At 37.4% G+C, this 15,178-nt stretch overlaps 1 protein-coding gene across 1 annotated transcript; it reads right to left on the bottom strand.

Moving 5' to 3' along the window:
• Positions 1-475: 475 nt before the first annotated feature.
• On the bottom strand, positions 476-8,975 carry LOC105420458 (SH3/FCH domain protein). The gene is made up of 4 exons (XM_011624119.3): positions 8,799-8,975; positions 8,602-8,672; positions 8,436-8,526; positions 476-709 (listed from the first exon to the last, which is right to left on the bottom strand). Exons 1-4 carry the CDS (start codon positions 8,825-8,827, stop codon positions 679-681), a joined length of 222 nt encoding a protein of 73 aa, XP_011622421.1. The 5' UTR covers positions 8,828-8,975; the 3' UTR covers positions 476-678.
• Positions 8,976-15,178: the final 6,203 nt, after the last annotated feature.

Genomic DNA, 15,178 nt, shown 5'->3' with positions numbered 1-15,178 from the left:
GATAACCTTAAAATATATTTTCATCTTTAGTAAAACTTAAAAAATAGTGTAGATCGAGGAGATATATATAAAAGCTTGAAACATTGACAATACAAAAATACGTAACAAGATACACTATTCCCAAAACTTGAAATTCATTTTTTTTTCTCACGTCCATGCATCTTGATGTTGAGATGATCAATTTGATGATATTTAGACATCAAAACAACATCTTCTAGTGAAAGTTTTGAGGTAGGCTCTAATTTGATTGTTTAGAACCTAGATTCCATATAAACTTTTCCCCTTAAGGAACTTTGGCCTAGCGCTTAATCAGTTTCCCATTTGTTCCTTTCTCCTCCTCCACTTTTTCTTCACTTCTTTCTTATTATGTTGTAATTTCTCTCATTATCACAATTAAGCCCACTTAATATTTCAAAAATCCCATTGTTCTTAACTCCATAACAAGGAGATGTGTGTCATAAAGCAAACAACAAAATAAAAAAGTCGATGCATTATAAAGCAAATAGTGGTTCAATAATTTCTACTTAAAACAATAATATTGCATTACTACGAAAAATAAAGGAAACTTGTTGCATTACGCAACAATGGATGACAAGCTGAAGAAGATCAAGGAAGTTAAAAGGAATCTTGGGCCTCATTAACCAGTATAGTGTTTGACGGTAGTCGCCATAAGTTTCGTCACTTACTCTCAACATCATAAACATCAGTTCTGGTTTGAGTTGTTTGTCAAGGAAAAGGAATAAGATAATGCACAAGTATACCCAAAAATATAAAAAACCAATAAGCATACCCATAAATGAATCATGTACGGCATGTGTGAATTTGGGAAGACGTGCTTGCGCTTGTGCTTTTGGAAATTACGCCTTCTAAGAAAGTGGATCCCACGGTTCCATGGTCACCATAGAACATGCACTTTCCAATGTTATTTTTTATTTAAGAAAATGCCGCACGTTCCAAATTTTGCATAGCACTTCCTATTATCAAACAGGACGGTGCTACAGTCTCTGAAAGAGATGGACCGAGAAGCCACCGCGTCCAAATATCCGACACGCTCATAAACAAACAAGGGAAATGGCAGACGGCTATACCAGTCCGCCACCTTAAGGGACATTTGCTTTGCCCCAAATTCATCACAGATAACGTTAATATATTCACCCCAACGAACAAGCCCCAAAAAAAGCAAAGAGTACTTTCAGAAATGATAAGGGCGGATAAATCTTTAACTTTAAGAACTCAAAATCAAGGACAATGAGATGATGATGCTGCACTTTACAAAATTCAACGCTAAACAAAGGGAAATTTCTGTAAATTTCCTCTATATGTTGGCAGATTCAAAATATTCCATATTTTACACTTCACATCATGTATTTAAATTTTAAACTCTTCTATACAATGAATTAAGAGAGATTTCAAGCATCAATACTTCTTACAATCATGCCCCCATAAAATTTAAATACAATCTATTTAAACTTTAAACTCTTCTATACAATGAAGTAAGAGAGATTTCAAGCATCCACACTTCTTACAATCATGCCTCCATAAAAAAATATATATAAAATTTATTTTTAAAAAAATGACCAAACTAACCTTAAAACTTGTAACGATATTTAGGTCTTTCGTCTGATAATATTTTTAGGTGCGTGATGATCGAGAGCATGAACACCCAAAATTTAAACTCAATTGCTTGTATAGAGAAAGATAAAATTAATATACAAGCCACGCTCTCAAAAAGTAGGGCATAAGCAAAAGATATTTAAATATATTTAAATATGGACAAAGTTTATATAGAGCCAAGGCTCTAAACAATCAAATTAGAGCCCACCTCAAAAATTTCGATTAATATCCTCAAATTGATCATCTCGACATTAAGATGCATGTACATTAAAAAAAAAAATTGGATTTCAAGTTTTGAAAATAGTGCATCACGTAATGCATTTTTGGACCATCAATTTTCAAGATTTTCAAGTTTTATATATCGACTTGATCTACACTATTTTTTAAGCTTTATAATTTTATAATTAAAAAAAAAAATACATTTAAGGCTATCACAAAAATTTTCAATATTGAAACAACATTTCTCAACAATATTTGAAGGTGTGTTTTACTTTGATTGTTTAGAGCCTCGGCTCTATACAAACTGCACCCTTCAAATATTAGGAACACCATCTATGAAAATTGCGTTAAAACAAATCTCCCTAGGACCTCGGTTTAATACCATTTTTCTTTCTGAAATAGATGTCCCTTATTTACCATTGTCTCTCGAAATAGAGAGAGAAATCCGTTCAATCTTCTTCCAAATTATTTTCGCAACAATCTTAAGAGGAATGCGTGACAAAATTGAGGGAGAGCGGACGCATAAAGCCCCTAAAATGGGGGAGAGCGGTTGCTATTCCAGTCCGGCCAAATATTTTCCCTATGAACAATATTCCTGGAAAGTTTTCAGGTACAAACACAGCTAAAAGGGAAGAGCCAAGAAAACAATAAAATCATATATATATATATATAAAAGGTGTTCACCTTAAGGTGCACCTTTAAACTCTTTCAAAAGATATAGTTCTTATGCCGAAAACTTTACGATGACTCAAAAATCTATTTTTTATCCCTAATTACAAAATTTGAAGTTCAAAAAGACAATGTGAATCAAGAATATGTTCAAGCACTTGAAAATGTATGATCTAGATAATGTGATACAAGATGCACTTTTTCAGACTTAAAATCCATTTTTCTTTCATACCCATACATATAAAGTCGTGATGGTCAATTGGAGAATCTTCTAAAATCAAAACAACATTTTCCTACATCCATAGGTCAGGATGATCAATTGGATAATCTTCTAATGCAAAGCACAACATCATAGAAAGAGATAGAGAGTAGAGTGGTCATGCATCCTCAATATGCTGAAAAACTATTTTTCGATGCAGCCTCGTGTTTTAATACTCCAAATATAGGAAATAACCAAATAGCCTTCATCATTCACAAATGATACAAACGATATGCCAACTCTACGGCTAAAATACACATCATTTAGTGGGTAACCTCTTTTTCATTTGATGATGATGGCAGCATTGGTAACCTCTTTTTCACTTAATGACAATGGTATCCAGTAATTTTAAACTTCTTCATGTTTTTCTCTGTTGACAATTGAACCAATGGGCTTCTCAACATGTTTTTAGACATATGGGTGAGCATTGATAATGTTTCCATCTTTGAAATTAGGAGAACCACAACATAGGATTTCCCTTTGGTTCAGCATACAAATGTGAGCAAACTATACCCATTGGCAACCAGGAACTTATAGTTGGGATACCATCCTGGGTCTAGGCTCATGGATCTAAGGGATCCTACTTTTCTCGGCCATACATCTCAACCTAAAGAAGCAACTTGAGTGGGGAAGAACACTGAGTCAACACATTACCCTACAAAACAATCTGAGACCTGGAACCTAAGCAGGGGTCTAACCAATCTTAACTTACAACACACAATGAAAAAAAAAAAGCCCAAAAACCGCTACCAAGTACTAACAGAGAGTACATCTCAGAGATCATGGGAAACAAGTCCCTCGCATGGGAAATTTCAGAATGCAAAAGTTGATATGAGGATGCCTAGAAGCTAAGTCTGAAACCCTTTCTACATAACGTCGCAGCAATTAACAATCAATTTGATTCGCAAAAGTAAAAAACTTGGATTTGAAAGGGTACAAATTTAGAGCCCCTTTAAGACTTCAAGATGAAGCTTAAATGCCTCTTTAAAAGAGAGCAACAATTAGAAAATAGCTGGTATTTGAGAGTAGAATTTTTTTTTTTAATTATCCTAAAAGGCAGCCTTAAGAAGAAAAAAAGGGTGAAAATTACCAAACACAAGCATTTCATAGCATGTTTACTAATGATAGACCTAATTCATTGGCATCAACGGAGCATGCTATTCTGGAGCGTAATAGGTGGGACCAAATCGGAACACGTGTAAGAGACACATGCACAACAAAAGATTAAAAGATCCTTACGAAACTTAGAAGTGGAGGATCCTAATTCCACAACAGCTATAACTTGCATAGTTCTCCATCTAAAGTCATTGAGCAGGTCTGTCACCAAAAATCCATCCCCCACTCATCTACAAGCATGGGTGGGTCTCACATACCTGTTTCTTAAACTAAGATTCACAATGTCATTGAATATTAAAGAGCATACATCAAATGTTTGATGAAGGAGAGTATATATAAAGTTGCATCCATAGGAGAAACTGAGGCACATTTGGGGATCCAGGAAGTATGAGAGGAAGAAAGGAGCAACTAGTTCCATTTCAACAGAGATCAAAGATGCACCCTCTGGGAAAGCATATCAGCTTGGACATTTTCCTTTTCAAAAACATATTGAAATCTATTAGGAAGTGACTGCAAGATCATGAATCTCCTTGAAATAACCCCACACCACCAAGTGAAAGAGGATCCTTAATGGGTCCATCTGGTGAAGTTGAATGTGTCACCCTCCACTACCAAGCTTTTCTTTTTGTAAGTAAATGTAAACATTTTAGGGAAAATATCATCATACACTCTAAACTAGTAAACAGTATACCAATATCCCTCAATTGTTAGAAATATCTTGCAGCATCAAACTATCCCAAAAAATTTAATTTCACCCCCTAAAGCCTTTTAACCCACGACCTTTGTTGTTTATGACCATTTGCAGCCCAACACAAATTACCTAAACCCATTCCAACCCACCCTCTTTGTTTCCCAGCTACCGTTTATCTCTTCTCTCTCTCTCTCTCTCTCATACACCCTCTTTCCCACTGATACCTCTCTCACGCCCTCTCTCATGCCCTCTCTCCCCTAAACCTCTCTCTCTCTCTCTCTCTCATGCCGTATATCCCCCCAGCCTCTCTCTCTCTCTCTCTCTCTCTCTCTCTCTCTCTTTCTCTCTCTTGCCCTGAACAATTCGGTTGATTCAAGGCTCCCTGGATCTCAGCCCTCATTCTCTCTCTTCCTCCTCCCCAAAACCCATAGCTTGACCCCTCCTTGCCAAGAAAATCCGTCCTCTCTCCCCTCCCACTAAACTCCCAGTTAAAAAGTCACCAAGCAGGCTTCGTTGTCCCCTTAACTGTGGGCTCCCCTCCTCAAAATGTCAAAATTAGCTAATCACCCCACCTTCCATCCATTGAAATCCTCCTCTTCCTCCCCTGTTCTTTGCAACTCTGAAACCTGCAAAAACAAAACCAGAGACTTTCCTGTACCCACCACCTGTGATAAAAAGAAGATTTGCCATTTTGCTTGGGCCTATGACGATGCATCAACAAGCGAAGGAAACTTGGCTTTTGAGAACACTTCTTTAGGGGATTCAACCCAATACTCCATTGTTCTAGGCAGCATTTTCTCGGGCTTTAGCAGCCCCACAAATGCCCCAATAACCACTAGCATGATGGGCTTAACAGTGGGGCTCTTTCCTTGTTTCTCCACTGGGATTTCCAAAATTCTCTTACTGCTTCTCTGATTCAACTTCTTCTGGCCTTTTGCTCTTCGGTGAAACCACTTTTACAGTGATAAAGCCATTAAACTACACACCTCTTGGTCAAATCCCCTTTCTATTGCCCTGTTTCAACAGAGTTACTTATTCGATTCGACTCGAAGGAATTAGGGTTTCCGGAAAGCTTCTTCAAACCTCTACGGAGTACATGGTTTGGAAGTGCATAGGGGAGATCCGCATTGATTGGCTGACCAAACTATTCAACAAAGTGTTGAGAACAAAGAAAATACCAAATGAATGGAGGAAAAGTATTGTAGTACTTATTTATAAGAACAAAAGAGACATAGAATTGTGCAAACTATCGAGAGATCAAACTTTTTTGTTTTTGTGAAAAGTAATGCACCCCTCTGTTTCTAGCTTCATGTGTGAGCATGTGAGAGAAGAAGGAACTCAAACTTGTCAAAGATCAAGGGAAAAGCCCTCAACAAAAGAACAAGTCACTATTCTGGAGCACCATTTTTTCTTTGCACGAAGATCTTCGCCTTCACCAAAATTCTCAAAGATGTAAGCTATACAAAAAGAAAAATTAAGTGACTCTCGCGGGGAGCGTCACTGTCTATTTGCAAGAAGGAGACCGCATTTGTCTGCACCCCAGGGACATCATCTATCTTGATCTCCCCCAAAACTCTCAAACTCTCTCTCCCTCTCTGTCTTCTTGCGATTGAGTGGTGTATGTAAAACGATGAGCTAGACATTACAGCAAGAGAGACACAAAGCCAGCTGTTCTCTTGAAATATAGGAATGTATGGGACAGTGAATACGTTAGGAGAACGGAATTATTCTAGTACACTGCCACCAAGCCATCTTATGATTCTATTGTAGTTCACTTGCTATACAACACAATCACAAATTCATACTTTGGTGCTTCCTTGATTTGTGGGAATTCATAAATCAAAATCCTCTATTGATTAGGCAATAAGATTACTGTACATAACTAGTAAGTGAAAGTCAAACTATCATCAGCTGGGGAGCAGCTGACACTTAAACAAGTATAAAAGTAATCGACGATTTTATATTATGTCTGCTCCAGTAGTCTCCCTTACATATGTGAAGGTATGGAATGTAGGTCAATGAACTTCCTCAGGACAAACTCAATGGACAAGATAAAGACTCAGTGGTTGTCTAGGGAATTGCTCATATTTCAACTCACAATCAATGGAATACATCAATTGATCAACATCACTGGCATCCATATGATGAAATCATGTAGGAAGGTGACACAAGAAAGTCCATACAGGATGACCACAAAAGGTGTAAATACCTAAGCAATCAATCAAACTGAAAAGCAACATCCAAGCCAAAATCCTCCAAGGTGATTCATGGAAAACCTTCTAGATCACTATAGAGAAGATAAACTCCTAGGAAATCCATGTTGAACACGAAGAACAAAACCTAGAACCTCTCTCAAATGCAAAGGTATAGACAATGATATCATGATACAATTCATGAATCAAAATGGTTCATAGGATCTCGTACTAATGATGCATGGAAGGAAAAGAGGGAGGGTAGAAAGTGCCAGGAGATAATGTTTAGAGCCACAGAGAGATCACAAACTGGGAGCAGAAGCATGACCCGAATTTTAGGTTTCATGTCACTAACGTGGATCATGATGTGCATCTTGCATGATAACATGGTGGCGGCAGAACTGAAGGTGGAAGATAACTCCATTCAAATTAAAGACAATTCTAGAGCATTCAATTAAATATGTATATCACATCCCAATAACTATGTTACAGCAAGCTTCACCCTATGAGTGGCAAAACTGGACTTGGCTTGAAGCCAACACGTCCACATGTATGAAAATTTCATGTCCTTCAAATTTTTGAAGTTCCATATCAGAAACAGTGTACCAATTTCATATATGGAAACCCATGGCCATGATTTTATAATAAACGATTGATCTTGAAGCAAGTCTACAAAAACATGAAGCTTAAAATGGCCTGGAAATGTCTTATAACTAGGTTGAGGCATAATGCTACAATCTCATGCTAACCACACAAGGCCAACACCAACTTCTCAATGCCTATCCTCTTTGAAGTACCACCACGCCCAAGAAACAACCCAAATTCCAATTAGTTCTTTGATTCTCCTATAAGAAATCCCATAGATCTCCAAAATCAAAATCATGTAATAATGACACAAGGTCTGGCCATCCCAAGATTATCCCTTAAATCAACAAATTGATAGTATGCCTGGCATACAAGTCTCAAGAATTTCAACTAAAGAAAATCAGCTCTTAGTCTATTGCTTCTATGACGCACCCCTGCATTTTCACCCACTTGGTGTACTTTTGCTAAGAGTTTGAAATTACCTCTTACTATGTCAAGCATATGACCGTGGAGCAATTCAAAGGAAGTAGTTTACAGCTCAAAAAGCACACAATAAAAAGAAGGACAAAACAAGTTCTTAATCCAAAAGATAAAAGTAAGTGTTCAATCTAACACCCATATCAGTTGAAACAAAGGTACATAGCACCAATAAGCATAGTGTGACGCTAAGTGTAACAAAAATGAGAGTAATATGCAAGGATGTGAAAAAACATTGGGCAAAACATACAGGGGGGTTGCAACAACACCTCAATTATATGAGCTATGAAAGGACAATCCTTTGTGAGTACTATATAATCCTCCTTTCTCTATGTCAAAATGAAATTTTCACTAAAGGCAGGAGGCAAGATACAAGTAAAAAACGTCTAACATTCATAAATAACTGAGAGAAATTATTTCATATGAAACTGGAGTATGAATTATTTAGCACACAGAGAAACGAAACCAAAATCTAAATGTAACCTAAAATTCATTAAATGCGATTTGTATTAAGAGACAAAACAGCAAAAAGATCATGGCTCAATGGTTAATACCCAATAATCCAATTTGCATAAGCCAAAAAAAAATTACAGAGACAACAATGGAAGGATACACTAAGTAAAACCCATGCAGGAAACCCCCTGCCAATACCGCAGTGAATAATCGATCCCTTAACACAGGATTCCTCCGAAAACCAATCCTGACTGTACAGAATGCACAAATGAGAGAGAGAGAGAGAGAGAGAGAGAGAGAGAGAGAGAGAGAGAGAGTAAACTCACTGAGAGGAAGAACGGGAGCATAAATGAGGGGTACCAAGAACTTGAAAGGGGGTCCCTTGTTCTTTCTCCCTCTTCAATCACCCATGTTAAGCGAATTTCAACCATTAAAGCAACGAATTTTCAAGCTCTTTGCCAATGATGAATTAACCAAACATATAGATATCAATATTAAAGAAAAAAGAAAAGAAATAGATTACCCATGAGAGATATTGGAGGACGATTCCATGAAAAAGCAGGATCCTCGAGGAGCCAAATTTGTTTCAAGTACTTTGTGGCGCCCCTGTAACTGTCTCTCTCCTCGAGGAGACAAAGTTGTTCAAGTATTTTGTGGGCGCTCCTGTCTCTGTCTCTCTAAAAACTGATCCCAGCGATTCCTCTTCAGTCTTCAAATAGCGGTTTCAATAATGGAAATGTTTGGGATAGTTTTAAAATATTTTTTTATTTTTAATTATGAAATTTAAAATTTATAAAATAGCCTAGAACGAAAAGATCTATAAAAACTTGAAAATTGAAGGTTAAAAAATATGTTACAAGATGCACTATTTTAAAACGTAGAAATTCAATTTTTGCTCATATTCATGCATCTTGATGTTGAGATATCCAATTTTTTCTCATATCCATGAATCTTGATGTTGAGATGATCAATTTGAGGATATTTGAACATCAAAACAACCTCTTCTAATGCAATTTTTAAGGTGAACTCTAATTTGATTGTTGAGAGCCTCGGCTCTATATAAACTTTGTACTTCAATAGAAATGTGAGTTGTAAGCACATCCCCAAGAATTCACATAAGTGAGAATTGGATCATCAAGAAGAGCATTTATCATAGATTGACGTCGAGCCTTCTTAGCCATAGAAGCACCATAAGTCCATAACCTCCAATATCCTCCCCTTACTACTCATCCTTGATTACCTAGAAAAAAAAAAAAAAGTGTTTCAAAAGCGCATCGCCTAACATGTGGACGACCGTGAGGTGGTTCTGGGCCTGGGCGGCCGGGTGCATCGCTCTGGCATAAGCGTCCAAAAAAAGCGGATATCTTTGGGTGCTCAGGAACTCGCTCCGTTTAGGGGCAGAAATGCTCAGGGGGCCGCTTCGCCCAGGAGCATAAATGCACCCAGGAGAAGAAATTCCCATGGTTGAGGGTATTTTTGGCTCATTTTTTTAATGCTAAAGGTGCAAAATTGTGGGTTTTAGTTAGAGCCTATTTTAGAGAGAGAAAAAAAAAAAAATCTACTATACCTGCCTAGGCGCTGGGTGGCCTGAACCCCCGACCTCTTAGGTGCTATGTAGCGCTTTTTGAAACACCGAAAAAAATAAGCTGCAAAATAATTAAAACTTTTAAAAAGTCTTCCCAATGCCTATAGGCGAAAATGAACAGTGATTTCACCTATGCTCATCACCGTCTAAAGTTCATCGCATGGTTACGATTGTTCAATTGTATTTCAATTTTAATTTTTTTTATAAATCGGAATGATCTGAAATTTGGAGCGTGTGTATATCTTAGTGAGGTGCACCTAAAAAAAATATGAAATACTATTTCATACAATATAAATTAACTAAAATACCCCCATAAATTTTCAGGGGTATTTTGGTTAATATATATTATGAATGATTTGTTTTATTTATTAGATTCTTCTATTATTTATGAACTTATGTTCTAAATTTCATTTCATTCTGATTTGTAGAAAAAAAAATGAAAAATGAAAAATGAAACACTACTAGATAACTGTGACCGTACGATGAACTTTGGACAGTGATGAGCATAGGCAAAATTACTATTTATTTTTTCCTATAGGCATTGCGTAAGTTTTCCTAAAACAAATATCCCAATAATAAGAAACATTTTAAGTAATCAGTCACCAAACATTATAAGAAGCCACTAATACCAATCTATTGTCAAAGTTTATTTCCTAGAGTGTTGCCTAATTTAGTCTAGAAAAGCACAGAATAGAAAAGCACCATGTTTCCAACCATATTATTATCCAGTATCCACTATCTTCTCAAAAGAATATGATATTATCATGGAAGGAGAAAAACCCAGCACAAATCACCATGGTTGGAACAAAATGCATAATTCTACTGAGTTTGCAAAATCACAAATATCAGTAAATACATTATGGTTGTCTCAAACATTTTCATCAAGATTTATCAAAATCCATCACAATTCATACGCAATGATGTAACTAGGATGCTCAGACGTAGGGATGCATTGTTCGTAGGTCCGTCGGTGGAGACTTTAGGGGGAGAAGAGACCTTCTTGAGGGATCTTATCGAAGTCCTCACCCTCGTGTGAACTGTTTGTGATTCTGAAGCTGAGGATTTTGTACGAACCTCGTCAGTTAGAATCAGTCCCATCTGGAAATTGAGTACCTTGTCGAAGGGCATTATTCCCATTTGATATGGGTTTCTTTGTCTTGGATAGACAACAAAAGAGCCTTTATTTGGCGCTCGTCTGCGTCATGCCCTCAGTTTATCGAGGTGACCAGCTTTGGGTATAACCCCTACCCACTGCTAGCAGATCGTTACATAGCAAGTCCAAAGTCATGGCTGACTTAGCCTTCTTGGGGCATCTTTTAGTTTGTTAGAATGATTTCCTTGTTTATTCTGGATGGTTTGCTGAAGAGCCTTTTGTCGGCGCTTGTTTGCGTCGTGCACCAGTTATTCTTTGGCGGGTAGGGTACCTTAGTTTATCGAGGTGACCAGCTTTGGGTATAGCCCCTACCCACTGCTAGCAGGTCGTTACATGGCAGGTCCAAAGTCATGGCTGGTTCCTTGACGTGTAGGGTACCTTAGTTTATCAATGTGACCAGCTTTGGGTATAATCCCTACCTACTGCTGGCAGGTCGTTACATAGAGGATCCAAATTCGTGGGTGACTTAGCCTTTTCAAGTCATCCCGGACATCTAGGAGTGTGTTTCGTAACCTCCTGGGAACGATGCTCTTCTTCATGAGACTTGTCTTTCTTTCTTGGTGAATCTTTTGCCTTCGAGTCCTATTTGCAATTGGGCTCAGACTGTCGAAATCTTTTCCTTGAAGCTCTTATTTTTTGGGTCCTGGTATTGTGACACCAAGGATTTTTCTTTTGAATGTGGGCTGAAGTCGTTTATTGAGGTCAACACTGCATCAACCTGTTTATTAGTCCAAGCGACCTTTGCGAATTTTCACTTGAACTTGGGAAGCGGCATTGTAGAGATAGTTTTTACCAACTTCCTTTTATTTGGGGTTCTTTTACCCATGACCTTTCGGCCATGTCTACCTTTATTCTTCAATTTTTACTCACGGTGCCCTTTTGGGTTTTCACTGTGCCCGGGTTTTTTATTTTCATGGAACTCTTTTACTCATGGTTTTGTGACCATGCCCGTTCGTCATTTTTACTCATGACATTCCCTTGTCCAGGTATACACCATGCCCGTTATTTTTTGTGAATGCGTGTTTAAGGTTATGCCTTCGAGACATGCGCGAAGCCTTTTAACATCATGCAGTCAGGACGTGCACTCTAGTTTAAGGTCGTACAGCTGGACCGTGATGGTGATGAAAGGAAGTCTGTGGAGACTATGGAGTGAGTATGGTGGTGGTTTTAGCTCACTTTGGGGAGATGGCACGAGGCTACCTATGAAAAATGGATGATGTATGAATGGCAAGTTAAACGTGGCGACCCACTAGCTTATGACGAGTATGGGTGGCTGGATTGTTCGCTGTTTTGTGAGCGCGGGTGAAACTCACTGGGGAATGATGAAGGATTATGAAATGAATACACTCACTGGGGAGGTAATGAAGGTGGTCAACTTACACGAATGTGTCGGTTAGGGAAGACGTGCGTGAAAATGCACGTAAAAGGTATGTGCGCGTATGTGGGGGCAAGTTTAAGGTCATGCCTCATGGACTTGTGCATAGCAGTTTATCGTCATGCGACCAAGATGTGCATTATGGTTTCGGGTCATATAGCTTGGACCATGGTGATGCAGTTTGAAGTCATGCAACTAAGACCATGCATTTTATGGTCATGCAACTAGGCCTCCGCTACAGTTTATGGTCGTATAGTTTGGACTGTGGTGTTGAGCCTTTTAACATCATGCAGCTAGGATGTGTACTATAGTTTAAAGTCATATAGCTTGGACCGTGCAGTTTAGGTCGTGCAGCTAGACCATTGCTACAATTTATGGTCGTATAGTTTGGACCGTGCCATTTAAGGTCGTGCATCTAGACCAATGCTATGCAGTTAAAGGTCATACAACACTGACCAAGGCTGTGCAGTTTAAGGTCATGCAGCGCGGACCAAGGTTGTCACGCCTCAAGAATTTACAATACAGATATTCCTAAGATGTGACAATCAAAACATATATACATATCTTTTTAGGACAAATTTACAATGGCGATTTCTTACAAAGTAACAAAAGAAAGTTTAATCACAACTACAATATCTTCCAGAGTTGATCTTGACAAGCACTCAAAATGAAACCGCAGTTATCCTGAAAAAAATGTTTACCATAGTTTGATGAGTTTGGCTACTTAGTAAGTGATCATCATAATCCTAAAAATAATCATGATTGAAAGATATCAATATTTTCAAAAAGGAGATCTATTAACAGTAATGCATTAACAGTTTCACTTTAAAAAATGCATAATTAAGTACAATCCGAATAATTGAAATGCATATAATATTTTAACGGCAGTGCATAATTCAAAGGATTTCACATATTACCCTACTGGCGTCCCAAGTAGGTCACCTATATACCCCATCAGCATTCTGATGGGTCAACTTAATCTCTATCGGCGTCCCAGATAGGTCTACTTAATCCCTGCAGGTCCACTTATACCTCACTGACGTACCGGATGAGTCAACTTAATCCCTACCGGCGTACGGGATAGGTCCACTTATACCTCACCGGTGAACCGGATGAGTCCACTTGCCTACTTAAAGCAACAATATCATGCACTCAACATATCACTGAAATTATTAATATGAATTTCACTGAAACCATTAATAACAGTCACTTTCAATAACATTTAAAAAATAAGCAGTCAAATATTTTGGGCTCAAATTTAGAAAGGTAGTAGTTCGTAAAGATATTCTAGCATAATTGCCATTCTAATATGTATAGAAAAACTCATATAGAAATTCAAGAATACAGAATTATCACAATTTATGGGATGTCAATTCGCAAATGAACATTTCACAGACAATGCTATAATCAATTGCAAAAATATCAGTTTTCAAATAATAAGGCAGTCATTTGCACATGAAATTTACAATGTCTAAATATTCAAAAACAGTAGAAAGAAATCTCACAATTTTACTAAAACAGAAATATCACATTTATTTCTAATAATTTTACAGTATCTAAAATTTTCTAACAATAGACAAGAAAATAAATAAATGTATTTCTAAGAATTTACAGCATTTAAAATTTCTAACATAGATAAAATATCACACTTTTATTAAAATATTATTTTTCAAAATAATGAGGTCGCTTGCGCATAAAATTTATCGCACCTAAAATTCATGATAATAAGCAGAAATAATTAATTCATTTTATTTTTAAAACGAACGGATTATTTTTCAAGATAATGAAGTCACTTACCTATAATATTTGAGTGGGAGCTTCTGATAAAAATTCGGCTAGAAAGAGCTCACTGCGTTTCCACTGGAGAGAGAAAGATCTCAAAAGTTTTCTAGGGTGGGAGTCCTCACCTCTCCGAATTTAAATTCTTAAGATATATTATTATATTATTTATTAAGTCCACCTCATACATGAGGTGTGACGATATTATTAAACATGAAACATTTAAGCACCACGTCAATTAAAGGACGTGGTAATGAAGGGAAAAAGTCAACAAAAGTGGTAATGGTCCCTAAGGACCATAATACTTATATGGACCATCACACTATAAAGAATTATTTATTTTTGTTTTTTTTTTTTTTCTTTTAAAGTTTAGGATTGTTACATTCTTCCCCCCTTAAAGAAATTTAGTCCTCTAAATTTGTGTACCTGATTACTGAAAAAGATAGGGATATTCTTCCCTGATATCGTCTTCTCGTTCCCAAGTCGACTCCTCTCTTGAATGGTACTGCCATAATATACGGACCAAAAGGAATCTCCTTGTTGCGCAACACTTGTACCCTTCTATCAAGTATCAAAATTGGCTGCTCAATGAAGGATAGGTCCTTCCTGATCGGTAAAGGTTCATATTTCAATATATGGGATGGGTCGGGCTGATATTTTCGTAGTGATGATACATGGAAGACATTATGGACGTTTGCCAATTCGGATGGTAAGGCAAGTCTATAAGCGACACCTCCGATTCTTTCCAGGATTTTAATGGTCTGATGTAACGTGGGCTCAACTTTCCTTCCTTGCCGAATCTCATAATGCCTTTTATTGGTGAGATTTTTAGGAAAACTCGATCACCTTCCTCAAATTCAAGATCTCTCCGTCGGTTATCGCCATAACTCTTTTTCCGACTCTGAGCTGTCCTGAGCCTTTCACGAATTAATGCTATCTTATCTGTCGTTACCTGGATAATTTTTTTTCCTAAAAGCTTTCTTTCACCAACCTCGTCCCAACAGATGGGTG

Source organism: Amborella trichopoda, chromosome 5 (assembly GCF_054954075.1).
Source record: "Amborella trichopoda isolate Santa Cruz 75 chromosome 5, AtrichopodaSantaCruz75HAP2 v2.0, whole genome shotgun sequence".
Classification (NCBI taxonomy): Eukaryota; Viridiplantae; Streptophyta; class Magnoliopsida; order Amborellales; family Amborellaceae; genus Amborella; species Amborella trichopoda.
Note: the sequence above shows the minus strand (reverse complement) of the source record. Positions and strands in the feature narration are given on the sequence as shown.

Bases quoted from the DNA above. Each gene is read 5' to 3' on its own strand.
- LOC105420458 (XM_011624119.3), bottom strand. From the start codon at position 8,827: ATGGAATCGTCCTCCAATATCTCTCATGG. The intron at 8,527-8,601 runs GTGAGTTTACTC...CATTCTGTACAG, and splicing joins TGCTCCCGTTCTTCCTCTCA to TCAGGATTGGTTTTCGGAGG. The intron at 710-8,435 runs GTATCCTTCCAT...AACTCAAACCAG, and splicing joins CTGCATGGGTTTTACTTAGT to AACTGATGTTTATGATGTTG.